Source organism: Otolemur garnettii, unplaced genomic scaffold (assembly GCF_000181295.1).
Source record: "Otolemur garnettii isolate 467f Iridium unplaced genomic scaffold, OtoGar3 scaffold00047, whole genome shotgun sequence".
Lineage (NCBI taxonomy): Eukaryota > Metazoa > Chordata > Mammalia > Primates > Galagidae > Otolemur > Otolemur garnettii.
Window position 1 is genome coordinate 8,988,121 of NW_003852442.1, and position 27,764 is coordinate 9,015,884.

Here is a 27,764-nt window from a genome sequence, read left to right on the forward strand (position 1 = left end):
AGCTCACAGCAACCTCCAACTCCTGGGCTTAGGCGATTCTCTTGCCTCAGCCTCCCAAGTAGCTGAGACTACAGGCACCTGCCACAACGCCTGGCTATTTTTGTTGCAGTTTGGCCGGGGCCAGGTTCAAACCCGCCACCTTCCGTATATAGGGCCTGGCGCCCTACGCCCTGAGCCACAGGCGCCACCCAGATGTTTTGTACAGTTTAAGTCAAGTTGTAAGTGTGCCCCTTACCCAGATTATTGTTTAATATGCAAACAATGACAAAAACAGCAATTATTTTTCTTTCTTAAATGACTCAGTTACGAAAGACAAATTTAGGAATAGTATTTCTGGAAATGGTATGTGAGGTTATTTTTAAACCTATGGTCTTGTTTCTCCTTTGAAAAGTAGCAAAAACAGTATTGTGAGGATAATCCTTACTGATCAGAGTGTTACACACTAGACGTAAAAAATGGTTTTGCTATAGATGTAGGGTCAATGGGGAGATGATGTGTTTTAGGTGCCTTGAGTGTGTTTTCCTTGTGCACAGCACACCCCAAGAACCCACCTGAGGCACCTCGAGGCCTGCAGCCTAGCAGTTACCTTATCATGCCCAGAAAAGAATGTACCTCGAGGAACTCACGTTCTGTGAGCTCCTGGAGCTGGAACTCAGGTCCCACCCCACCACCGTCACAGCTCCAGGCAGGATTTTGACCCTATGAATCCTTTTATTTACCCCGACCAAGCCAGGTCATGCCCCCACGCCCATTGATCCCAGGAGGAGGGTTTTCCTCTCTGGCCTCTCCAAATCCCCAGGTCAGGCAATTGTTGGAAGAAGCCACCTCTCCTCGGCTGGGTGCATTCCTGGAAATGTTGCCCTGGTCCAAGGTTAGAGGCCAGAGGGAGAGGATCCATGTGAACACACAGTCCCTGGCAGCATTTGGTAATGGATCAAGTTAGTGGCCTGAAAACCTGTTGGGGGTACCCTTTGGAATGGTAATTTAGTATTTTCAAACCGGTGGCTCCCTTCTCTGATGTCCTGGAGTGCCTAGTTGTACCAGCTTCTGCCTCTGGCGGCAGGGTTGCTGGTGATGGCATCAGAGGGGCCTCATTTTATGCGCAGAAGGAATGCTGGGTCCATGGAGAGCTGAGTCAAGCACCCGGGGGCAGGGACCAGCTTCTGGTCCTTTTCCACACGGGTGAACAAGAGGGGTTGGTCACCCCTGAGGCACAAGTTCCCTTTTTTCCTTTCTTCATCCTATTGCAAATGCAGGGAATATGGCCTGCAGAGCTAATTATTTTGCAGTGACAGGGAGGCTTGTCAGGCATGGTGTTTTAGGCCACAGAAGGGTGTCCTGAGCTCACCTTGCTGGGCCTGGCTTCTGATTTGGACTCAGCAAGGCAGAGGGCAGTTTGGTGGAGGTTGGAGGCAGATCCTGTTGCCTTCATTTTAGTGAAAGCTTTGGCTGCCAAAAGCAGCTGGCTCTCAGTCCCCCGGAGCCATGGACATGGGCTCTGAAAGGCAAAGTGCCTCTTCCCAAAGTCTCCTGCACCAGATGTGGCTCCGATTGCCCCAGCAGCATCCTCTTCCTCCACCCTGCCCCTTTCCACCTGCTGGCCTATGTGCTCATCAGGACACCTGGAGCTCCCACCACACCCTGGTCCTCTGTGGGGTGGGGGCAGCTGGACACAGAGCCCAGGGTACCATCTTATTTCAGAAAAAGGATTTTCAAGCAAAACCCAGGCTGTAGGATAAAAAGGCATCTGTCCGTCCCTTGGTGCCCAGCCCCAGCTTTCTCAAACAACATCCCTTTATGCCAGCACCCCCGCCCCCCCCAGCCCCCGCCACTGCACACTGCCTCCTTTCAGCGCCTCTGTGGGGGACTTGTTTGTTTGTGCTGCAGAGCGCAGACTTTCTGTTGTTCTTCCCTGTTCTGTCCCCCAGGCACCCTCCAGGCACACCCTCTCTAGGGCAGACAGGGGCCTGGAGCTCAGGCAGAGACTAGCCCAGGACCTGGGGCCTGCCCCCCCCCAGTTCCCCAAGGAGAGAGGTGTGCAGAGCATCTCCCTGGGGACATCACTGGACTAGACCCCTGCTGGGCCCTTGTAGTGATCATTTGAGAGACCTTGAATGAGTGAGTGGGTCCCTCTGTGCCTTGATTTTCCTGTCTGTGCAATGGCTCCTGCCAACCTTCATCCCAGCAAGATGCTGCCACTGCCCGTGCCCTGTGGTGAAGCCTTGGAGGTGGCACAGATGTTCCAGCTGCCTTGCAATGAGGGTAGGGAGGTGTGGACAAAGTTTGTGCTAATGAGGGTAGCAGCATTTTCATGTGGGGAGAACTAGGCATTAACTTCTCAGCCCCCAAAGGGAAATGAGGCCACCCCTGGCTTAAGTGAAGAGGTATCCATGAGTGCCCATTCCCCAGAGCCCTCGGGGGGACTGGGGGGCAGGTAAAGACTGCCAGACCCTGAGAAGGTGGTTTCTGCCACCTTCTCAGCCTAGGATGACACATGCAGGCTCCTGGCTCCATGTCTCCTTGGCCACCTCCCTGGCGGTTCTGTCCTGGCCGAAGTCCCTCTCTGTTACCCGATGAAGAGGGTCTGGCCACCTTCACTGTCCAGCCAAAATGCAGAGACAGAGTTTAGGTCCAAACAAGCTTTATTATCAGAAGGCCAGCAATTCTGGAGAATAGCAAGAGGATTATTAACTCGAATAATTTTTATAGTGGGAATACCGGGAAACGAACCTGGACAATTTTAACTTTATCCAACAGAAAACAGCATCCAAGTAGCCTTCACTTTTAACAATGTAAAATGTTTAGATAACATTAAGGTAATTTTCACTTTAACAAGGTGATCTAAGAGAGAAAGAACACACCATGTTTATCAAAGTAACTTTTATTCTACCAATATCACAACACCTAATGTCAATGTGTGACTACCCCCTCAAAGTCGCCTGAGACAAACATCCTCAAAGTCGTGGTGACACCTTAACTAGGTGATCACGGGGCTGGGAGGTAGGGGGAGGAATGTGAGCTACGCAGCCAGGGTTAGCCTTGCTGCTTCTCAGACTCCCATCTTGCAGGCGGCTTCTCTGGCTCCATCGCTTCCTGTGGCCCTGGCTTGATCCCTGGCGAAACCAGTCTAGGCCTTGTGTTAGTTTCTTCCAGCTGCTGTAACAAATCCCCAGAAACTGGGTGGTTCAACCAACAGAAACGTATTGTTGCACAGTTCTGGAGGTGAGAAGCCCCGAGATCAAGGCGTCAGTAGCGTCAGTACCTTGGGAGGACGCTGAGGGACAATCTGTTCCATGCCTCGCCCTGAGCTCTTGGTGATTTAGGGGCCATCCTTGGCTTGCAGACAATCACCACTATCTCTGCCCTCATCTTCACGACGCGTTCTCCCCGTGTGCCTGTCTGCCTCCAAATTTCCCCTCTGTATAAGGACATCAGTCATATTGGATTAGGACCCACCCTAATGACCTCATCTTAATTAATTGCATCTGCAACAACCCTCTTTTCCAGATAAGGTCACATTCTGAGGTACAGGGGTTAGGACCTAAACACATGAATTTGGGGAATGGGGGACAAACGTGCTTCAACCCGTGACAGGGCTGTATGGTGGGAAGTGAGACCCTGGAGGTAAGATCCTTGGGGCGTGGCCTGAGTCTCTGCTGTGGTTCTTTTGCCCTCACGTAGTTTATCTCCTTTCCAGACACAGGGGAGGAGAGGCGTAAACATCAGTGTCCAGTACCCACTTTTGCTCCTTGTCATCTTAGACATGAGGGAGGAAGAGGTCCAGGGCTGCCCTTTAGTGGGGCTCGCTGGGGTTGCTCTGGTGCCAGCTTGTCCCTCAGCCCATTAAGGACCTGGGCACAGCTAGCCCTATGGGCCTCCTCTCTGTATGTGCATCCCAGGCTCCTGGTCTGAATCCCCTGCTCTGGGAATTATGGGGAGAAGGAAATCCCTGCTCTTGCCTGTCCCTGCCACCCCTCTCTGTGAATGGGGCATCTCGTGGAGCAGGGGAGAGGCCTGTGGCCTGAGGTTTCAGACTGGCGCACCAAGAGCTGCATTTATATCCACATTGTTTGGCTTATGCAAATCAAATTTAAAAATCTGGAGATTTCACTTCAAAGTCTAATTTCCCAGCTTTCCTTAGAAATCAGAAGAGCACTGAGCCCCGTCCTCCCATGACATGGACCTAACAGGGCCCAGCCTTATAACAGGACAGGGACCCACTATCTCGCTGTAGTCTGCGCCATTCCCAATGAAAAACAGAAAACTAGCCAGGCATTGTGACGGGTGCCTGTAGTCCCAGCTGCTACTCAGGAGGCAGGAGGATCACTTGAGCCCAGGAGTTTGAAGTTGCTATGAGCTGTGGTGATGCCACTGTGCTCTACCCAGGGCAACAGAGTGAGACGCTGTCTCAAAAAACAAAAAAAAAATTTTTTTTTTTAGTTGAGCATCTTTGTAGAAGTGAAGACTATTCCTAAATGATTAATATGCAAAGAAAATAAGTCCATGATATGAATCACACCCTGCCTGCTTCGCTTGATGGTGTCACCATCCTAGTATCTAATGACAGAGCAGGAGGTTGGGGTGCTCTTGCCAGAGAGAAGCAACTTCTTGTCCAAGATGAAGCTCTTGAGGTCACACACAGGTTCGTAATGGAGCCTGGCCTAGCGCTATGTCCCTTAGTCTAGAGCCAAGTCTGTAGAGTCCAGAACTAGGTGCTGGCCCTGGATTCTTCTCCTACCCCAGGCAGCTGAGAGTCAGGTGTGTTAGAGAACCTCGCTGGGGACCTCAGGGAGCTGGCAGGGAACAGCTCCCGGGTGCATGTACATTTGGGTCTGAGGGTGCTGACCTCAGTGACAGAGAGCTGGGCAGGGGTGTCAGCAGGCCTGTCCCCATTAGAGAGGAGTTGTTCTTGGGCTGACCAGCTGGAGCTTGGTGTTGTGCTAGAAGTGAGGCTTGGTGCTCTGTCTTACAGGCTCTCTCCCAGGCAGCCTCAGACTGTGACTGGAAGACACTAAGGGGCCCAGAATGCCCTCCTTGCCCGCCCCCAACAGCCCATTCATGGCTTTTGGCTTAGAATGGGTGATGTCTGCCTGCCCACTCCGTCTCCTTGGAGAAATACCCGTCTTCCTCTCTCCAAGCAGACACGGGCTGTGGAAGGCATTGGGTGGCTGCTTTCCTGCCACCCACCCGCACACTAGTGGATCATTCTGGAAGTGCTGCATGCCTAGCCCAGGCTCGGTGCTGGGGACCCAGTGGTAACCAAGACAAGCAGGGTCTCTGCTGCACGAGGGTCACATTCTAGCCTGGGAGACACCAAAGAGTGACTATGACACCACTCTGACAAACATCCCTGGGCCTGGCCACCAAAGCACTTCTCCTGTGTCCCCCACCTGCCTTCCCAATGTGGAGAGGCCAGGAGGGGCCAGGATGAGGACGCCTGTCCTCGGCACCATGCTTACTGCCCTCCTATGAGTCTTGTGTCCTTCTGGTTGGCCTCCTGAGAAAGCTGTCACCAAACACAGGTGAGCTGGACACACCCTGTCAAACCAGACTCCTTATCCCTGGTGCTGATCATTCCCGTGAACGCCAATATGAGTCTGACTGTAAGATTATTCACTTCCTTTACCAAAGATTGAAACAACCCAAAGGCATTGCCTAGAACAACTTGTAAATACTCAAGAAAAAACAAACCCACTGTTCATTTGGGAGGCACTTCTTGCTTTTTAAAGCTCCCTCTGGCTTGCTTCCAGGGTCAGGAGAATCCTTAAAGAATGCATTGCAGAAGTTTCCCGGGAACTTTTTTAAAAAGCCTTTTAAAGTCGGGACCATACCCTAAGTCCCTAGGAGTGACCTTTGCACACTTCTGATTCATGAATGGTGTTTGCCTGTGGAATTCCAGGGTGAGCCCAGCTCAACTATAAAGTAAACACTGGGGCCTAGAGCCTGGAAAACGTGGCCCCGACCAGCGTGTGCCACACCTGGCAAGACACAGTTCCTCGAGTCCTCCCTGGAGTGGAAGTGGGAGGCCATCTGGCGGGGGTGGGGGAACTTTTGTGTGTGCTACCCACGGTGAAGGTTTTTAGTCCGGGAACCACCCAACTTGAGAAAAAGAATCAGTGAGAGATGTGCTGGGGGACACATCCTACCCCTGAGCGTTCCTGCTACTGGTGCTGCCCATGTGACACTGGTGCGGGCTCTCCTTGGAGTCCCCTCCTTCATGGGAGGTGTGTCTACTCTTGTGATAAGGAACTAGGCTTTGGCCAGGAAGGGGTGTGGTCCCAACAAGGCCACCAGAAAATACCTTGCTTATGTGGTCACTTGTGACATTGGTCCCCTGTGGCCTGAGGCTCCTCAAGGGATGATTAAGGTGGGGCAGCACAGCAGGGAAGAGGAGGACAGAGAGAAGACACACCCACTGCCTTCCCCTTTGTCCCTCTTTTCCTCATCCTCCATGGGAGGGCACCCCTGCCACCCCTCAGGCTGTGCTGCTCCACGATTCACAGGAGATCCGGAGAGGGAGACCAGGCCTGCTCCACGCTGGGGGGGACTCAAGTCTAAGCCCCACTCTGGTCACAGCAGCCCCCTTCTTCCTGTCAGTCAGAATAATTCCAATATAATGAAAAAGCCTTAAAAGTGCTGTTTCTAATTACGAAAGTGGATGCTTGTCGCAGCTGAAGTAGGACCTCAGAACTAGGATGCAGTGAACATGTGCTTGCCGTCTACAGACAGATCAGAGAGCCCCACGTCAACCAGCTTCAACCAAGAAACCAACGATGCACAGCTAATGCTCACAGAACAAGATTTTAAGTTGGTAATTTTTATTGGAGGGCCCAGCACCATATGCTCATGCATATAATATTAGCACTATGGGAGGCCAAGGTGGGTGGATCACTTGAGTTCAGGTTTGAGACCAGCCTGAACAAGAACCAGACCCCATCTCTAAAATTAGCTGGGCATTGTGGCTGGCACCTGTAGTCCCAGCTACTTGGAAGGCTGAGACAAGAGCATCACTTGAGCCCAGGAGTTTGAGGTTGCTGTGAGCTATGATGCCACAGTGCTTTACTGTAGAGAGTGACAGAACGAGACTCTTTCCCCAAAAATAATAATAATAATAATTTTTAATTTGGAAAAATCTGGTGCTGGCAATCTCACATCAGCCTTATATACTTTTAGTTCTGCTTATGCCTGTCCTATGTACTAGGCCAAAGGACACAGAGAATCCATGGTTTAGATTGTTGGAATTTTGATCCTTTTATCTGGGTACTGCCTTATCCTGCACAGAGTGGCATTCCAGGATGGCATGCTAGGTGTCATGGGCCACCCCTCCCTCGGGGCAGAGAGCCACATCTCCACACTCATGATGGCGCTTAGCAGATGTGCCCTTATATTCATTTCCCGCTTCCAAGCAGCATGAACCCTGCAGAACCTCAGAGCTTCAGCCCCAGCATCCAGGCCCGCCGTGCTGCAGGAATCTCAGGGGGTTGGCTGCTTTGCAGAGATCCAGCACTAAAACATGGCCCACTGAGGAAATATGGGCGGGCCAGCTAGTATTTGCAAGAGCCCATCATGGCACCAGGAGAAACCGGAAACAGTAACCTACAAGGTCTCTGTCCTGTTAGAAACTATAACACCATTGGACAAATAAGACAGTCACCCCAACACTTGAAAACGCATAAGAGGCATGAAATTATAAATACCAAAGGAGCAAAAATCATATATCTAAAGTATGATTCCTTTTAAAGTTGGGAAATGAGCAAATCACTTCTAGTCAGAACGTTTGGAAAGGTCATGATGGTAAAGAGGATATTCCAGAGTCCCACAGTTGGCTCGACCCCTCACTAGCTGTGGGACTGCTCCATAGGTGAGTTCCATCATCTGTTAAATGGGATTGATCATTGTGCCAACTCTATACAGATGCTAAGGAGATTGAGGAGTTGAGCATATAGTAAACATTCATGAAATATTAACCTCTGCCCTCATTCTGGTCAGTGTGACACTGAGAAGGAATGTGTGTAAGACACATTTAGAAAATAGCAAGTCGAGTGGTGCCTGTGGCTCAGTGGGTAGGGCACCAGCCCCATATACCGAGGGTGGTGGGTTCCAACCCGCCCCAGCCAAACTGCAACAAAAAAATAGCCAGGTGTTGTGGCAGGTGCCTGTAGTCCCAGCTACGTGGGAGGCTGAGGCAAGAGAATCGCTTAAGCCAAGAGCTGGAGGTTTCTGTGAGCTATGATGCCCCAGCACGCTACTGAGGATGACAAAATGAGACTCTGTCTCTTAAAAAAAGAAAACAGCAAGTCATCCATCTGGCTAGAGGGGGAAAAAATACAGGGTGTCCAAAGAGTTGCCATAGATAGAAGAAAATTTTTTTTTTTTTTTTGCAGTGTTTTGGCCAGGGCTGGGTTTGAACCACCTCCAGCATATGGGGCCAGCACCCTACTCCTTTGAGCCACAGGCACTGCCCACATAGAAGAAATTATAACAACAGATATCTTGGAATGTGTTCGCCATGAATGAGAGAGATTTTGGTGTGTGTATAGAAAGAGGTGGCCAACACATGGAGAATACTTTGTAAAATTTTGTAATGGATGTTTCATAAATAAAGATACATGTAGCAAAAAAAAAAGGTGGGGGGGGATACATGGTTGCTATGATTTTCCATTTTCCCTCTAGATGGCTACTTACAGGACACCCTATAGAGTTAATCAAAAGCATAATAGGAGAGGAATTTGGGAATTTGGGGAATGAACTTTAAATTATAGAGAAAGCAAGGTTAAACTGATCTTCAAAGGACGATACTGTGTAGACTTCTAGGAATGATGTCTCAGAAATGGTAGCACTTAACAACTTTGACTCAAACTGTACAAAATCAATTCACATAAACAAAATATTTGTTCTCCACCCCCTCCTTAAGATTCTGAAATTTTTTTTTTTGAGACAGAGCCTCAAGCTGTCCCCCCTGGGTAGGGTGCCGTGGCATCACAGCTCACAGCAACCTCCAACTACCGGGCTCAAGCGAGTCTCCTGCCTCAGCCTCCCAAGTAGCTGGGACCACAGGCGCCCACCACAACGCCCGGCTATTTTTTGGTTGCAGCCATCATTGTTGTTTGGCGGGTCCAGGCTGGGGATTTGAACCCGCCACCTTAGGTGTACGTGGCTGGCGCCTTAGCCGGTTGAGCTATAGGCGCCGAGCCGATTCTGAAATTTTTTAAAGTGACAGCAGGCACTCGGTATTAGACTATGAGGTGGGAAGTTGGAAACATTCTTCCAGGGCAGGATGGAGGCCAGTGTCAGAGATTCAAGAAAGAGTCTTCTGAGCTGATGCTTCTTGTACACTGAGGAGGCTCCAACCTGCGTGTCAAATGAGTTGAATGAGTGAATGGAAGCAGTGGATTTGCGTGAGGGAGGAGGATGGGGCCATGGTGATCCTTGGCCAGACCACCAGCCCCTGAAGAGGAGGCTGGCAGGCAGCCGGGGCTTCCTGTCCCTGGAACTGCCCCCACGACCTCACTGCTCAGGCTCTCCCTGTCTGCACTGCCCACTGCTCTCCTATTCAGCACTACACTAAGAGTCCAAGTTTTCATTACACATCTTTTGTGGCACTTCAGGGAACAGGCCTGCAGATGCAGGTCAGCTTCTAGACCATGCCAGCTCTCCACACCAGGCAACAGTTGTAGTCCCTAAGAAAAAGTTCTGGTGGCCATAGGCTAAGTGAATGACCTACATGGTGTGGTGGCCCAAGAGACTGATTTGCTCAGTTCCCATGAGCAGAAATATGATGCTCTATGAGAGGCAGGTATAAGCTGTGCTGGGCTGTGCACTGGGCTCATCACACCTTGGCTTGGAGGAGGAACGTGGACCAGCTGGTGTATGTGGAGACTCCACCGTGTCCCAAGAAGGTCCTGGAGGAAGGCAGATGACGAGGAGAGAGTATTGGATGTCCTCCAATAGTTATAGGCCTGTGCAGGCCTAGAAGGGAAGACCCAGGAGAGATACCAGAAGCCTGAAGGGGGCTAGCTGAGCACAAGGGAGACTTTTCTGAGGGTTGCAAACACGAGTTGGATGGACGAGTGCTTTGTGTCCAGGCCTAAGAGGTGACAAGGGACATGCCCTCCCTTCAGGTTCTGGTGGCTGTTTAGGTGGATGTACCCAAAACAGATTTGTGTCTGCCACTTGGGGATGTCTGAAAAGTATAGAATAGACGGAAACATTAAGTGGTAATAGGGGCTAAGCACCTATAGCTCAACCGGCTAGGGCACCAGCCACATACACCAGAGCTGGCGGGTTCAAATCCAGCCCAGGCCTGCCAAACAACAATGACAACTGCAACCAAAAAATAGCCGGGTGTTGTGGCAGGCACCTGTAGTCCCAGCTACTTGGGAGGCTGAGGCAGGAGAATCACGTAAGCCCAGGAGTTGGAGGTTGCTGTGAGCTATGATGCCACGGCATTCTGCCCAGGGTGACAGCTTGAGGCTCTATCTCAAAAAAAAAAAAGAAAGAAAGAAAAAAGAAAAAAAGTTCAGGTATTAGCTTGATGACGCAGACTAAATATGCAGATATACACAGACCAAGACAGGGCTACAAAAGGCCACTTTTATTTGGGTTCCATACGGGTTTTCCCAGAAAATGCCAACGTGGTCATTGTCACCATCGAGTTCTCTTGAGCTCATTTGGAAACAAAAATGTAAGAATTGTGACAGTCGCCTCTTGCCAGCACCCAGCTTCCAAGGGCCCCTTTGCACCACCAGTACCGAGGTTTCCTTTAATCACCAGGACTCAGGAAAGGTCAGCGCTCTCCCGCCCTTCCTTCGTGCCGGCAGGAGTTTTACCTATGTGCCAGTCTGCTCTCTCGGGCCTCACCCCATGTGACGTCAGACCGAGCTAAAGCTGTGTGACTTTCCCAGCACATTCCATTTCCTTCTGACCTTCCCACTTTGCTAGTTCCATTTAACCTTGAACCTACTTAGGCACTCCCCGGCCAATTCCACCCCGCTGACATGGGATCGCTCCCTGCTGCCTTTCTTTCTTGTGGGCAGGTGGACCTAGAAGCCCATCCTGTGACTCATGGGCTCTATTGAATAGCCAGGAAGGCAGGATAGTCACTGGGCGTGGCACAGTGAGCCCCACCAGTTGCCCTGGGTGCTACGCTGTGACTCCCTTTGCCTGACACCTGCCAGGGACCTCCTTCCTGAAACACACCTCTAACCACTCTCATTTTCCTTTCGCTTTCTCCCCCAGACCTTCCTGCCTGTTTTGTTTTCCACAGACATCATTTTTTCTAAGAGAGAAGTTCAGAGAAGAATACTGCCCACACCAGTGTCCCTCTGCTTTCCAGAGTACTCAGTGTCCTAGAATTCCGCCCACCCTGCCCCACCATGGGGCTCTCACGGCTCCTGGCTTCCTCCTCGTGGGGCAGCCAGGGCTCTACCTTGCCTCCCCCTCGGCTGTAAGTAATGCTCTGGTACCTTCTCTTTGCAGGGTTCTGTGGAGAGTGAGGCTGTAGCGTCTGAGGAAACGCAGAAGACAGACCCTGCCATTGAACCACGGTTCAAAGTGGTGGATTGGGACAAGGTATCTGGTATGGGATGGAGTACGGTGATGACCAGGGGTTGTTGGGGGTTAGGGGAGGGTGCGTGGAGCCGAAGTCCAAGGTATATATGACACGTGCCCCAGGGAGATGAGGACGGATGGGGAGGCAGGTGCCCACAGCTCACAAGCAGGACCTGGGGGGCCAACCTAGGCAGAGGTTGTGGGGGGAGCCCTCATTGTAGGGGAGCACTCAGAAAATGGCACATAAGGTCTCTGCACAGAGATAGGCCCCAAACGCCTTAGAGAGGAAGAGTTCTCCCACCAGGACCCCTGAAGCTGAGAAGGGGGCAGTGATAGGGTGACAGGCCAGAAAAGCCCAGTTTTGCCAGTGTGCAAGGCAGAACTGGCCCAGGCTCTTGTGATCACTCAGAGAGTCACTGGCCAGGGCAGGACATGGACGCGTGCTGAGTCCAGGCAGGAGACGGGGCTGAAGCCATCCTCAGTGTTTGGGAGAAGGCCCAGGTGTCTGTAGAGACTTGTCACAATCCTCTTTCAGTGACTAGAAGTCTGCTGTGGCTTAGCAGACCCATCTGTTGGTGAGGGAAGCCCTGGAGGAGCTGGGGGTCTCAGATGGAATTGGAGGGGGCTCTGTAGGGAACCAGGCTTGGGTGTCATTTCCCTCCAGTTTGGATCACAGGACTGTCCCAACGTCATGGAACAGGAACACATGTACACATCCAGAAATTCCCACCCTGTGTGCTTTCTGCCTGTACCAGGCACTGGAGACACAGAAATGAACAGGACTGCCCCCCTCCACCCGCCACCAAAGCTCACAGCCTGGTGGGGAGGAGAGTGAACAGCTACTACAATGGGAGGCAATGGGACTCACGCCCAAGGAACATGAGTGACCAGGAGATGGGGCAGGGGCCTCTACAAAGCTGATGCTTGCTGGTCTTCTTTGGCCCTGACCCCAGGTGTCGTATAAGATTGCCACCACCTCTGGGAGAATTTTGGACATCCTACCAAAGAGGCCAGAAGAGATCATTCCATGCCCCCAGGCCCAATCCCTTCCAGAGAGGCACATAACCAAGAGGAGAATGGAATGCCCCTCCCCCCACCAGTTCCCTGGGACCTGCTGTCCTAGCCTCCACCCCTGGCTTGGGCACAGGTGGGCGTGGATGATGCTCAGGCCAGGGAAGACGACTTGGTGGGGAGAGTCTCGGTATAAACGACAGATTTCTTGGGAAGTGCAGGGGGATTTGGCTTGCTCTGCACACATGTGGGACAGAAGAGAAACCAGACCACTTGAGTGGGTCAAAGACCCCAGGAGCTGGTGGGGTCAGGACTTCAACTTGGAACAGAAAAAGCTTCTGTGAGTGAGGATGAGACCAAGCTGTCCCCAGCTCAGGGCATGAATGGCCAGTGGACGGTTCTGAAAGGAGCAGCAAGCTGTGAGCTTAGCTTAGGGCTGGAATGTTGGAAAGAAAATACTCTGAAGAGGGCGGCGCCTGTGGCTCAAAGGAGCAGGGCGCCAGCCCCATATGCCGGAGGTGGCGGGTTCAAACCCAGCCCTGGCCCCCCCAAAAAAAATTATGAAAAAGAAAATACTCTGAAGAGAGCTGAGCAGTGTGGGTGAATGTGGCAGCCACCAGGGCTGGGAGGATAGAGAGATCCATCCCGGAGGGGAGGAGCTGCGGTGTGAGCCGGCAGGGCATAGCCATATTCTACACTGCTAGCCATCTGGGGAGGGCTCCTCCCAGCCACCTGTGCTGTGGTTCCAGGGGTTCCAGCGGCAGGGCTGGGGAAGAGGGTGACACCTCCCTGGGCCTGCTCCCTGCTGGGCTGCTGACCCCTGAGTCACCTTCCCTGCCTTTCCTCCTCCTCCCTCACTTTCTCTCTTCCTCCCCTTCCTCCTGTGTCACTGGGCTGAGAGAGGGACAGGGCTCAGAGCTGGGGCATGGAGACCCACCCTGCAACCAATCACCCCACTGGGTTCTGCTTGGGAGCCATCCCCAATGGGCGTCTGGGATTCCCAGATGGGCTGGACCATGCTTCACTATCTTTCTTTTCTTTCCTCTTTTTATTTAAAGACAAAAAAAGAAAGAAAGAAAGAAAGAGTCCTCCTGTCTCATTCAGCATGTGCTCAATCCCCAGCCCCTTTGGAGGGAGCAGAGAGGTGGAGAGAGCCAGCAAATCTAAGTTGAACCCCATGCCTGTTTCGGGTGGGAGGAGTCTACTGGGTCTGGGCTTGAGGAGCTGTGGGAAAAGGCTGAGAAGGCAGCGGCTCTGCCTCAGCTGAGGGTCCCCAGGCCTGGGGAGAATTTACACATCTGCTCTTGGGGCCAAAGGACTTTGCATTCAAGGTAAGTCAAGTCCTCTGGGTGCAGCCAGAGGAAGGGATCTTGTTTTCCCAGCCCTAGTAGCTGGGCACAGGGTGAACCATCTGGAAAGGGTGAGGGGAAACCCAGATGGGGGACCTGGGGCACAGGCTGGGACTACAGGCGTGTGCCTCCATGCTTGGCTAGTTTTTCTATTTTTAGTACATACGGGGTCTTATTCTTCGCTCAGGCTGGTTGGTCTCCCCCTTCTGAGCTACTTCGGCCTCCCAGGGTGCTAGGGTTACAGGTGTGAGCCACTGCACCCGGCCTGTGCATGGAATTTTACCAGAACAGTTTCTAAATCATCCCTTCAAACACCCAGTCAGGCAGGCCCCAGGCTGCCCTGTGGAGCAAGAAACCAGGTTATAGTGAGCTCTCCCTGTTTCCTGGGACCTAGGCAGCCTGGTTAGTTCACTGGCACTGCCCACCATGCTTGGTTTCTGGGTATACCTTTCCCTTTTTGTCCAGTGGCCTCTTTTTTGCCACTTTGCTGTGTTCTTTTCAGAGCCCTCTCCAGCCTTCCCACTTTGGGAAACCAGAGGGGGCAGGTATGATTTGAGGGGTTTGCAGAAGTTCCCTACCCAGATACTCCTGGAGGGCGCAGTTAGCATCGAATTAATGATCCTTTTACTGAGCTGTTCCCGTGTTCCGAGCACTTTAAAGGTAATCTGTTATCTGATTTAATCCTGTTGAAAATGCGACTAATTATCTTGATTTAACTGATGAGGAAGCGCTTAAGTCTCCCGTCCAAAGTCACTTCTGGGCAGATTAGCAGCCCTCAGCTGCTCCTGCCACATGTCCTGGAACCCTTCCACGCTGACAGCTGTCCAAGAGTAAGACTCTAAGGCCCACAGCCAGGGCTGGGGCAGAATGGAGGGAAGTGTCTCCAAAGCCAGCCACATCCTCTTCCCCAGCCTCCCTCAGGCTGAGCCAGGGTCCAGCCTAGCCAGGATCCCTCCAGTTCCACCAGGCCTGTCAGTGGGTGTGGCCACCCTCTTCCCTCAAAGGGACAGGTGGGTCACAAAACAAATGCAGAAGCCGGCTCTCCAGAGTCCCTGTCTCCTGCCCCCCCGCCCCAATTCAAGGGCTATTCCAAGGGTCCCCCGGAACTGGCAGAGGTATTGACAATAGCCATAGGGTTTTACCCTTTTAGGCCTCTGTGATAATTTGCTCTGAACTGGAGAAAACAGTACCCCTGTTGGTACGAGGGCCCTCTGGCCAACCTGCCTCTGAGGAAGGACCAGCCCTGATGTGAGGGTGCTGACCTTACCACCAGACCCTCTACCTCCCTAGTGACCTCAGGCCACCTTTCTCCTCACAGCCCCTCCCCCAGAGCAGGCTCTGGATGATCCAGCATCCACAGGCCCTCCCTAAGATCGTCCTTCCTGGGTGTAGGGTCTGCTAGCCTCCTCACTGGAGCTCACAGTGCTCAGAAAACACCCTAGGGCAACAACCAGGCAGCAGGCAGGCAGGCTGGACTGGCCTCTGCACCCAGAGGTCTTTAGATGCCCCGGGGGTGCAGTGGACAAGAGCAGGCTGGGAGGCAAAAGATGCCACAGGTGGGCAACCATCAGCAGCCCTAGCGCATCACTTCCTGTGTCACCTTGCAGTGTGGGGTCAGAGGAAGGCCTGGTGGTGTGCCCAGGGGGGACCAGAAAGTGTGCTTCAAATGGATAGAACCCTGCCCAGTAGTAGGATAGGGCCTGGGACAGCCCCTGTGCTGGTCTTCAGCCCCAAGATGGAGGCCACACCTCTCTGCTCCCTGTCACTGTCATTGGCTTGAGGCCACCCCCAACCCATAGCCTCACATGCCTCAGCTGAGGAGAGGGTCATAGGATGGGGACAGGTATTGCAGAAGCACTTCTGTGGGCTTGGGCTGGTCACAGGCATACTGCACAGGCCCCTGCGAGGCCACTGGGGGTCCCACTGACCGAGCGCTGGACACTGCATTGAGGTTCTGCAAAGCCTCAGCACTGCAGAAGTACCCACAGGGGAAGTCACAGCCGCAGTCACAGTCACACCCGCGGCGGGCCCTCATTCAGCCGGTAGGAGCCTCCAGCAGCTGTGAAGACCCAGGGTCTTGCCCTGCTGCAGCACCTCCATCTATGCACCCGACCCTCCTCCTCATCTGTGAGATGAGGTCCACACAGGCCCCATCTCTCAAAATTAAGGGTTACAAGGCATGGTAGACATGAGGCCCCAGCCTGGGATGACCAGCACCAGGACACAGTGCCAGTCATCACCAGGATTCTTGTGGAGCTTCTTGTCCTTAATCCCCGCCCCACCAGCCCACTGCTTGGAAGCACATCCTCCTCCTCCTCTCTGGCTGAGCTTTGGGCACACATTTCTTTAGACAATTGCCTTAGCTCATAGCCGGGGTGGTAGGAGGAGTCATTGGCACCATTAGCTGCCCCCTCTCCCTACATTTGCCACCCTGGGGAGAAGCAGACTCTGAGTGCATCATTCTGGGCTCCCCCAGGAGGGTGTCCTGTGCCACTGGGACCCGTGCTGCCCAGAGGGAGAGGGTCCTGGGGGTGGTAGGAAGAGAGCAGAGGAGGCCCCCTCCCCACCCTGGCAGCATGCCCATCCTCCCACCCTCTGGGCAGCAGGCTGACCTTTCCCCTGTGGGTGCTGTTCCAAGCTGCATTCCTGGCATAGCCTGGGAGAGGCCTCCTTCCCTGGGGGGGCAGGGCAGAGCCAGGGGGCAGAGACACAGGCCCATACAGTTGGCACAAGATGCTTCAGCCAAATGCACCCCAACTTGCATGTGGTTCTGGGGCCCAGCCTATTGCTCTGGTCCTCCCAGAGCTGGGCAATCCTGAGTGCTGGGCTCACCTTCTCTGAGTACCAGGTTCCACAGCTGTAAAAGGAGAATCTGTAATTGTGACATTAGCCAGGGATTCCCACACACTTTGGAACTGGAGGCTGGTCAGTGGCCTGTTCTCCCAGTCTTCCCATCCACCACCAACTTCCTACAGGGAATGCAGACCTTAGTCCACCCTTCTCTGTGTCGCCCAAGCTTTAGGAAGTAAGGGTGGGTGGGACCAGGGCCAGGCCCCAACTGGGAGGAAGACAGTCATTTGTGTTGGGAGGCTGAGGGCCCCCAAGGTCTCTGGCCAGGAAGAGTAGAAACTGAGAGCCCATCTGGATGGGTCCTGAGCAGTTATTCGCCATCTTCCCTTCTCAAAACCAGGTCTTAGAAGCGACTAGCAAGTGAGAGTCCTGGAATCCATTAGCACGCAGCTGGACTTCCTCTTTCAGTGATCAGGACTGGGGGAGAATTGGGAAAGGACACCCTGTCAGTGCATGTGCCACCCAAAGCTAAGGTGGAGCACACAGGGTGAACGTCTTGGCTCTGTGTGGAGGGGCCTGCAATCTGCAGGAAGTGGGGAGAGAGGTTCCCACTCCAGGACCGATCAACCCCATCTCAAAAGTTACTTAACCTCAAGGTCCTCTGTATCCCCATCTGTAAAATGGGGAGGAGATCAGCAGCCCAGTTCTGCACAGGTATGGAAGGCTCACTTCAATTTCCCCAGAAGAGCGGGACAGAGGTCCTGACAGTAGAATTACAGGCCTTAGAAGACATTTGCAGGGGGAATGAAGGCTTCTTGGGATTCCTCCGGAGTTGCCTTCCCTGGGCGCCACAGAGGGTCCCTCACAGAGATGCAATGGGGGCTAGATATGGAACTTGGGTTTGGCCTTTCCAAGGCCACAGGCGGAGCAGAGGCAGCCTTGGGACTGACGCAGACAGCAAGCCCACCATTTGTACAGGTGGCCAAGGCCTGCTGGTCTTCCCAGGGAGTAACCAGATCATGTGCTGAGGTCATATTGGCAACAGCAGAACCTGTGTTGGGGGCTCTGTTCCCACCACTCCTGTGACGCCCGTTCCACCCTCTAGCCCCAGTTTCTCTACTTGCTCTATCCTTTTGTTCTGTTTCCTTCACAACCAGGCCTGAGGTTTAGGCTGGAGTCTTTGCTTGTGGCTTACCTAGGTATTTCTTCTGTTTCAACTGAATTACACTTATGAATCATATACTGTTCTCTAATTGTTGTACAAAATAAGGGCAAAATGGATCAATAGATAAAAATTTGCACAAGCCACTGCTAGGCTGAGAGCAGGGGGCCTGCCTGGCTGCATCCCTGTACAATAACTGGAAATATTCCTCGTCTAAGGGAGCTAAGTCCAAATTAAGTGTCCAACTGGAACACAGGCAGAAGAGTTCTGTGTGTCACAAACAAAAGTGGGACATATAAAACCAGGGATTTCATTCGAGATAGATGGTGAAAAGGATGTTATTCTTGTAGGAACAACAGAGGATAAAATACAAAACGGCATAGCTGAAAAGCCAATAGAGGAAATAATATGGAGCACTTTAAAATAGTTAATTCAAACAAGAGAAGAAGAACAGAGGGGACAAAAAGAAAATAGCACAAGGGTAGACTACCCCAACATTAAGTGTAAATAGACTAAACACTTCAGTTAAAAGGCAGAGATTGTCTAAGTAGGTTAAAAAAGAAAAAAAAAACCCTAAATATATGCTACCTGCAAGAGATGCCTTTTTTTTTTTCTTTGAGACAGTCTCTGTCATCCTTGGTAAAGTGCCATGCCATCATCATAGCACACAGCAACCTTATTCTCTTGGGCTCAAGCAATCCTCTATTTTTAGTAAATATGGATTCTCACTCTTGCTGGTCTCAATTCCTGAATTCAAGCAATCCACCTACCTCTGCCTCCCAGAGTGCTAGGATTACAGGCGTGAGCCACTATGCCCAGCCAAGAGATGCAATTTAAATGTAAAGACATACATAGGTTGAAAGTAAAAGAGTGGAGAACACCAGGGACACAGCAAGCTTCGGGAAGCTGATGTGGCTCTATTACTATCCAAGTAGACTTCATGCCAGGCAAGTGGCTCAGGCCTGTAGTCATAGCTCTCTGGGAGGCTGAGGTAGGAGGATCGCTTGAGCTCAAGGGTTCGAGACCAGCCTGAGCAACAGCGAGACCCCCGTCTCTATTAAAAACAGAAAAACTAACCAGGCCTGGTGGTTCCCACCTCTAGTCTCAGCTACTTGAGAGGCTTGTTTGAGTCCAGGAGTTTGAGGTTGCAGTGAGCTACAAGGATGTCACTGCACTCTACCTGTGGTGACAGAGTGACACTCTGGCTTAAAACAAACCAAAAAACCCCAACAAAGTGGACTTCAGAACAAAGTATTACTAGGGACCAAGATGGTTATTTCCCAACTCATCAAGGAGACATAACTGGGCAACCTTAGGTTGGTTACTTAGCCTCAGTTTCCCCATCTCCAAATGCCCATTATTATTAGAGTGCCTGCCTATCTAGAGGTATGGTGAGGATCAAATGTTTTTTTTTTTTTTGAGACAGAGCCTCAAGCTGTCCCCCTGGGTAGAGTGCTGTAGCATCATAGCTCACAGCAACCTCCAACTCCTGGGCTCAAGCGAGTCTCCTGCCTCCGCCTCCCATGTAGCTGGGACCACAGGCGCCTGCCACAACACCTGGCTTTTTTTTGGTCGCAGCCATTATTGTTGTTTGGCAGGCCCAGGCTAGATTCGAACCCGCCACCTTAGGTGTATGTGGCTGGCGCCTTAGCCACTTGAGCCACAAGTGCCGAGCCAATCAAATGGTTGAATACATGTTGGGTATTTAGAATCATGCTGGACACACGACCAGGGCTCCGTGAGTGTCAGCTGTCGGTGTTACTACAGCTGGGACAAAGTCTCAGTGGGACTCTGGCCCAGCTTCTTCTAAGGTGGGGCTATGCAGGCTGCTGCAAGGTAAAGCATAAACACAGGCTATCAGCTGGTTCCTCTAGTTCTTCTTCCTGGTGGTGCTGGTGTGGGGTGTGTGCGTGTGTGTGTGTGTGTGTGTGTGTGTGTGTGTATTTGTTTGAAGACCTAGGGTGGAGGAATGGAAGGAATGAGACTATACACATCCAGTAAATCCGTTTGCTGCTAGACCTGGGGCTGAGTTCAAGGAGGCTGGGTCAGGCAGAGTGCAGCAAATAGGTGGGGTTTGGACAATTGCCTGACTCCATGCCGGGGCAGGATGGCTCCTGGCTGACCTGGAGAAGCAGGAAGTGACCTTCCCCACCTTCCCCCACGCACAGGCCACTAGAAAGCAGCCTGCACCTGCAACCTGCCAAGTTCACATGGCCACAGTCATGAGCTTCTTGGGCCTTTCACCCTGGGCGCAGGCACAGAGAAAGCTGTTCCAGGACCCGCACGCCCCTGTCCCAAGGCTGTGGTGGAGATGAGCTTCACCTCCAGAGGAGCCGGGAGCTCAGGAAAGCCAGTTTCTGGGAAACCCATTGGGGCTGAGGCAGTGCAGGCAGGGAGGTGGGTGCAAGGCTGAGATCCAGCCAGGGTCATGGGAAGGCAGGTTTCCAGAGTCTGCATTGGCTCTTTCTCCCCTTACAGTCCTTCACCTTCCCCTCTCCTTGCTGCCACTCCCATCCTTTCCACCTGCAGTGGAAACTCCCTTATACTGGAGATGGAACACCACCATGTGACACCCTCATCCTCACTCCCACTGTGGGTGGTGGGTGGCCTCACAGATGAGAGAGCTGAGAAGGTAAAGATGCTTGCCCAGGATCCCACAGCCAATAAATGGCAGAGCCAGGTGGTCCCCAGACTGCAAGTTCACTGCCTCTACTGATTTTAGACCAGATTGATCTTCAATACACGGACTCATCACAGATCTTTAAGGGCTTCCCACTGCCTAGAGCAGCAGTCTCTAAACTTTTCTGTTCTTGCAACCCTATCAGGAGCTCTTTTTCAGCACACACTCCATGCTTTTTTGTTGTTGTTTGTTTTGTTTTGAGACAAGGTCTTGCTCTGCTTCCCGGGTTAGTGTGCAGTGGCATCATCATAGCTCACTGCAACCTCAAACTCCTGGGCTCAAGTGATCTTCCTGCCTCAGCCTTCCAAGTACCTGGGACTACAAGTGCATGCCACCACACTTGGCTAATTTTTCTATTTTTTGTATAGATGAGGTTGGTTGCTCAGGCTGGTCTCAAACTCCTGGCCTCGAATGATCCTCCTGCCTCAGCATCCTAAAGTGCTGGTATTACAGGTGTGAAACACTGTATCTGGCGTGTCCATTTTGATTTATCTATAAAGGATTTGCATGTGCTAATGTAATCTTCTGTGCTTTAGAATATGTTCAAAGGTGAGATAAAACCGGGCAACCAGCTACTTAGGAGGCTGAGACAGGAAGGTTGCTTGAGCCCAGGAGTTTGAGTCCAGCCTGGGCAACATAGCAAGATCTTTTATCTGGGGGGGGAAATATCCTCCTGGTCATATCCCTGGGTCTGGTACAGGGTATTCTGTTATCAAAGTCCTCAGCTGATTTCCTCCTACTGTCCACAGACCAGTGTCAAGGTGCCAAATGGGCCACACTTGTTCTCAACTTTAGGCCTATGCCCACATTCCCCTCTGTCCCTTCCTCTTTCCCGCTTGCCAAATCCTCCATGTTGTATGAACTCCGACCCAAACTCTAGGTCCTCTGCAAAGCCTTCCTTGCCTACCCTGGATCCAGGGATTTGTACCAATTATTCTTTCTCTGGATCTCAGCCTGCCTTGAATCGCCACTAAACATCTTGCTGAGCATGGTACTGTTAATGCAGGTACTGTTATTATTACTTCTGTTTTATAACTGGGGAAACTGAGGCCCAAAGAGGCTAAGTACTTTTCCTAAGGTTGCACAGTATGTAGTGGAGCCAGGATTTGTCCCCAGGCCTGACTCCAAAGTCTGAACTCTGATTAAGCACTAAGCCATATGAGACAAAGATGGTCTCTTTTGCTCCTGCTGAATCTTCTCGGCACTAGCATAGGTGTGTGTGATATATTAAACCAATTAGTGATTGTTTGCATATGGATGAATGAATGAATGAATTACCCAGACCAACACCAAGAAGAAAGCCTGTGATAGAGGGGGAAGGGCCTGCTTCATTCCTGATACAGAATGTGTTGCCTCCTATACCTCAAGAGTCCTGGGCAGACTTCAAGCCTTGGGTGTGGCTGAATCTGGGTGCTCAGGTATCACCACTAGGATTCTGTATCTCTAGCTCTTGGACTTGGCCTTCCTCTGTGCTGGCTGAGTCTCCAGGCAGGCTCCACTTGCAACTCCAGGCTCACACCTACCAACTTAGCAACTCCAGCAAGAAGAGAGGGTGTCTGATGGCTCATTGCACTACCTTAGGTTACAAGGCTGCACTGGCCCCCACTGCTATGGCCAGGGGCCTGGTGTGAGCAGCTTAGTTCACTCAGTTGCATCCCCAAAGTGCGTGGGTGCCCCACAAAGACCACATGAGCTGAAGTGGAGGGTGGGGATTGGGATACTATAACTGGGAGATGGAATAGCGAATGTCAAGGATGAGTTTCAAGTGTCCACTTGACTTTGTCTCCTGCAGGACCTGGTGGACTGGCAAAAACCACTTCTGTGGCAGGTGGGCTACTTGGGAGACAAGTACGATGAGTGGGTCCACCAGCCAGTGACCAGACCCATCCGCCTCTTCCACTCAAACCTCATTGAGGCCCTCTCCAAGACTGTCTGGTGAGCTCCTCCCTGAGCCTGTGGCAGGCTGTCCCTCTCTCCTGATGTGCCAATCAGATATGGAAGAGGAAGGGGGCAATTGGGTCCCTCTTCAGAGCCCAGTCCTGTGCTGTAAGCTCATGGGGAAGGTGGAACACGCCATAGGCATGATTCATTTCTATGCATGGTGTTGTCTACTGATGGGATGACGGTCCAACATGTAGACAGAAACCTCTCTGAATGCCACCCATGATCTATTCTGGACTCCTACGAGTGCTTTCTAACCTCTAATGCCAATGGGAATGATTTTGCCTGCAAATTGCTCCTCTGCCACAAGTGGTCAGCACCCATCTATTAAGGTGCATAGTCAGTAGCCATGAGGACACAGTTCTTTTCTGCTAATAACTCATCTCAGGAGGCAGATGGACTCTCTTCCCCATCCCCCACACCTGTGTCCCTTCACCCAGGGTCTCCAAATGCTTTCTGCATGTGCTTTGGTGCCATCTTGTCCCCACCTCTGGTTGAGGAAAGCCGGACCCTGCTGAGCCCCTGTACATCTGTCCCTCTCACCCTGACGCCCTCCTGCAGGTACAGTGTCCCCATCATCTGGATACCCCTGGTGTTATACCTCAGCTGGTCCTACTACAGAACCCTGGCCCAGGGCAATGTCCGACTCTTCACGTCTTTCACGTCAGGTAATGCCAGCTTCCCTCTTGGTGTACTTGCAGGGATCCCGGAGGCGGGAGACCTCAGTGTTCTCCCCACTCCTGAGTTTCTGAGAGCACAGAACCCCAAGCCCCACCACACACATCTCTCAGTGAGGACTCTCTCTAGAATGTGTCCTATTCCCACCCTCCCCAGATAAATACAAAACCCAACAACACATCAACAGACACTAAATGAAACCGTTTTGTCAGGTGGTGGAGCAATTTAAAAAAAGAGAGAAGAAAGAAAGGCCTTCTCCCTGAGTCTAATGCCAGAAAACGTATGACTTGGGGTTCTCCAGAAAGAAATTAAAGGCAAATCAAATCACTTCACCAGGTGACACAGCGGGGAGCTGGACTCGAACGAGTCCATGAACGTAGCAGAGATTGGCAAAAAGCTTGCGAGGGAAGGATCTCGTGGTGTCCTGTAGGGTCTCTGGGGCAAAGGGTCCCACAGCTGAACCCAGACTGGGATTAACAGCCCACTGACCTCTGTGAGGCACTGACTGTGTGCCAGGCCACGTGCCTTCCCGGGGCTACATTGTATATCCCCCCAGCCAGCCCCATGTGAAGGATCTTATATTGTCCCCTTTTAGAGTTGAGGACATGGAGCCTCTGAGTGTCAGGGTCACATGGCTGGGATGTGGGTGCCAGGTGCTCCCAGCTTCTAGTTGGGGGGCAGGGGAGAGAGACAGGGGCGGATAGAAGGCAATGTCCAAAGAGCCTGTGGGGCTGAGTCAGGGCTATGGTAGCTTAGATGTGACCTCCTGCCAGCTGCCTGCCTGGGGCCCTCAGGTTCAGCCATCTGCCTGGGTGTTCTGTCCATCCAGGCACAGCGGCCTCAAGGAGGCACTGGGAGCATAGTGCCTGTCAGGCGGGCTCTCCTCCCTGCTCACTCCCCACAGTCCTGACTCTCCCTCTGAGCCACATCCCGAGGTGTCTCTCCTGCCACCTCTCCTGGGAACTGCAAGTCCAGGGCTTGAATGGTGGTAGGGGCAGGGGCTACAGTCACAGCATCAGGAGCTTCAGTTTGTCCACCTGTCCTAAGATGGGTAGGGGATAGCACGTTGCAAGAAGCCCCCCAGCCCAGCCCTGAACTGCTCCTGGTCACCAAGGGCTCCTGCCATGAGCCAAGGTTAGCCTTTTCTGCCCACACTGAATAGCTTGGGCACAGCACAGGCTTGTCGCTCAGAGTCCTGCTCCCTGAATCGCCCACTGTCCGCCCGACACTCCTCTAACAATCACAAACCATGGCAGGGTGGCCAGGGCTGGCCGCCAGAGGGGGAAGGGGACACTGAAGCTTTGGCCCAGGTCCCTCTGCCGGATTCCTCCAGAGATGCCACTCAGTACCAGCTCCAGCCGGATGGGCAGACAGGGGTGATGCTGGGGTGAGGGGGCGGGCAGAGGCTTGACCTATAGGAGGTGATTTTCTGCACGGTAGGGAGGGTGATTCGAGGGCCACGTCTGCCTTGCAGGCCTCTGCAGAGAGCTAAAATGTGCCTATCATATAAAGGTCCAGTGTGGGAGGTTTGTAAGCCTGTAACCACGATGCCGGCGGTGGAGGCACGAGAACTATGTCTCCACATGCCTCCGTCATCCCCCAGCTTGTCATGCAGAGCACAAGCCACGGGCAGAGAAAATAAGAGCCCACAAAGCCAGGCGAGGGGAGACTCGGCGGGGTCCCAGTGCAGCTGCTGGACAAAGCCGTGCTGGAATAAATGCTGAAGACTCAGAGTGCTAAGTGGCAGTGGGAGCTGCACAGAGACAGTGGTTCAGGGCTGAAATTCCTAGATGCTTGCATGAAAACACTTTGAAAAGCCAGAGGGGTTCTGGAAATTTGGGATGGCCCCCAAGCAGTTCCTGAGAGCATGTTGGGGGAGCACTGAGCCACTGTGTCACCATGCATGAGGATGTGGGCTCCCAACAGCGAGGTGTTAGGGGTGCCCTGGCAAAGTCAAGGCCAAAGTCTATGGCCAGGGAATGCTCCTGGGTGTCCTGTCCTTTCTCTGTAGACAGGAGACCTAAGTGGCAAGGAAGGTGACTCAGCTCTGGGCAAGGAAAAGCCAGGTGGCTGGGAAAGCAGCCCCTCCCTCAACCCAGACCCTCTAGAGCTCTGCAAGGAGAATCCATAGAAGGTAGAGAAAAGCAGGAATGCTGATTGGGGCCGAGACAGGTGGATTTGGACTTACGTTTAGAAATTAGAGTACTTGGCTCAGTGCCTGTGGCTGAAGTGGCTAAGGCACCAGCCACATACACTCAAGGTGGCAGGTTCGAATCCAGCCCGGGCCTGCCAAACAACAATAATGGCTGCAACCAAAAAATAGCCAGGCATTGTGGTGGGCGCCTGTGATCCCAGCTACTTGGGAGGCAGAGGCAGGAGACTCGCTGGAGCCCAGGAGTTGGAGGTTGCTGTGAGCAGTGAAGCCACGGCACTCTACCCAGGGGACAGCTTGAGGCTCTGTCTCAAAAAAAAAAAAAGAAAAAGAAAAAAGAAATTAGAGTACTTATTAAATACCAAGAGGACTATATTATTGTAAGTTTTATATAATATATACTCAATATAAAATCAAATATTTTATTACCTCCATCCTAACAACAACTATGTCAAGATGGGCAGGCTATTTTACTGTTGAGAAAATTACAGCACGTAGGTGGCACAGAGGCAAGATTTGAATTCAAGTTTGGAAATCCAAAGCATGTGCCCTGGGCACTTCACCAGAGTGTTTTGAAGGACCCCAGAGGTGTCAGGCCTTCCCTGGAAGCAGGGTCTCTTGACAACCAGAGCAGCCCAGCCAAGACCAAATGGCTACCTGCAGGGCAATCAAAATCAGCCACATGGGTAGGCAAGCATCTTGGGCCAAATGAGGTAGGCCCTCCAGATGAGAGCTGTCAGACCAGCTTGAAACCTGATTTGAGAGAGGTGGATCCTTTGGAATCCAATCCTGGCTGTATCAAATGTTAGTTCCCAAGTGAGATGTAAAAAATATTTTCACTGCACAGAGATTCATTTAGAACCATGTGTCAGGATGGAGCTTGGCCTAGAACCTAGTCCTGAGAGCCTGGAAGGTCACCTCTCCCTCTGCCTTCCTGGACTTTCTCGCTTCCTCAGCAGCCACCCGTGGTCACTCGTCCTGGGCCTGCCAATAGCGTGCATACAGCTGGAGCCCTTCAGAAGCACACCCTCTTAGCTGAACCCGAAGCTGTTGCCTTCAGGCCTTGTTCTGCTCTGGAACGGCACAGATCATGCCTCATCCAGGGAGTGCCCTTCAGAGAGGTCCTTTACCTGTCCTTCTCCCTGCAGGCCTCTGAGCACCTGCTGTACTAAACACTAAAGATATAAAGTGAAGGACGCAGACTCTGCCCGTAAAACGCTCATGACCTAGTGGGAGTGGGGGGCACAAATGAGCAAAGCAATAGGCACAGTCCAGCATGATGGTGGGAGGGACAGGAGAGGCCACATACCCAGCGGGGCAGTGAAGGGCATCTGCACAGCTTCCCCTGAGGCTGAATCTTCAAGGTTATCTGCAGGGAAGGCAGCGAGGGAATGCCAGCAAAGGAGACACGAACAGATGTGTGGAGCTGGGGGCGCACGAGGCACATCCAAAAAGCCACATGTGGTTTGGCTTGGCCCTCGTGCAGAGTGACCAGAAGAGGCAGGGGTGTGGCTGGTAGGGTCAGGTCTCCAGGGACCTTGAGTGAGGGTTAGGGCCTTGCCTGAAGGCCAAGAGGCACCACAGCAGGGTTTGAACAGTGAGTGGAGACAGGAAGGGGTGATGGGAGGCTACTGCAGCCATGGGGGCATGAGATGACAAGGTCACCCAGGAGATAGATATGTATGCATATATCTTTAATTGAGGTGAGAGTCATATACAATCGATCATTTAAAGTAAACAGCTTGGCTCGGCGCCTGTGGCTCAAGCAGCTAAGGCGCCAGCCACATACACCTAAGGTGGCGGGTTCGAATCCAGCCCAGACCCACCAAACAACAATAATGGCTGCAACCAAAAAATAGCCGGGCGTTGTGGCCGGCGCCTGTAGTCCCAGCTACTTGGGAGGCTGAGGCAGGAGACTGGCTGGAGCCCAGGAGTTGGAGGTTGCTGTGAGCAGTGAAGCCATGGCACTCTACCTAGGGTGACAGCTTGAGGCTCTGTCTCAAAAAAAATAAAATAAAATAAAGTAAACAGCTCAGTGGCATTTAGTATATTCACAATGCTGTGCAACTCCCACCCCTGTCTAGTTCCAAAACATTTTATAATTCCAGCAGGAAATCCTGCACCTGTGAGCAGTCACTCCCCACTCCCCCTGGAAACTGCCAGTCTGCTCTCTATTTCCATGAATTCACCTATTCTGGATGTTTCTTATAAACGGAAGCATGCACTCTGTGGCTTTCGTCTGTTGTCTGTCTTCGTCTGCTTTGCCAAGAAGACTCAGGAGCTGGAGCCAGCAGGGCTTGGTGACCCATCGGATATGTGGGGAGGGCTGACTAGAGCCTGACGCCTCGAATAATATGTGGATGTCAGGTCCCCACTAAGAAAGGGACACCAAGAGAAGCAGCCTGCAGTGATGGGGTGGGCAGGAAAAGGACGTTGCCTGGCCTTGTTTGG

The 27,764-nt window shown here is 52.3% G+C and overlaps 1 protein-coding gene across 1 annotated transcript in view; it reads left to right on the plus strand.

Annotated features, from left to right (window-relative positions):
• The window catches only part of FA2H (fatty acid 2-hydroxylase), a 57,494-nt gene that overhangs the window by 22,905 nt on the left and 6,825 nt on the right, over positions 1 to 27,764 (plus strand). The window contains exons 2-4 of the mRNA XM_003791330.1: positions 11,479 to 11,571; positions 22,335 to 22,477; positions 23,045 to 23,151. Coding sequence (XP_003791378.1) covers positions 11,479 to 11,571; positions 22,335 to 22,477; positions 23,045 to 23,151 — 343 coding nt within the window. The remainder of the gene's footprint in view (positions 1 to 11,478; positions 11,572 to 22,334; positions 22,478 to 23,044; positions 23,152 to 27,764) is intronic.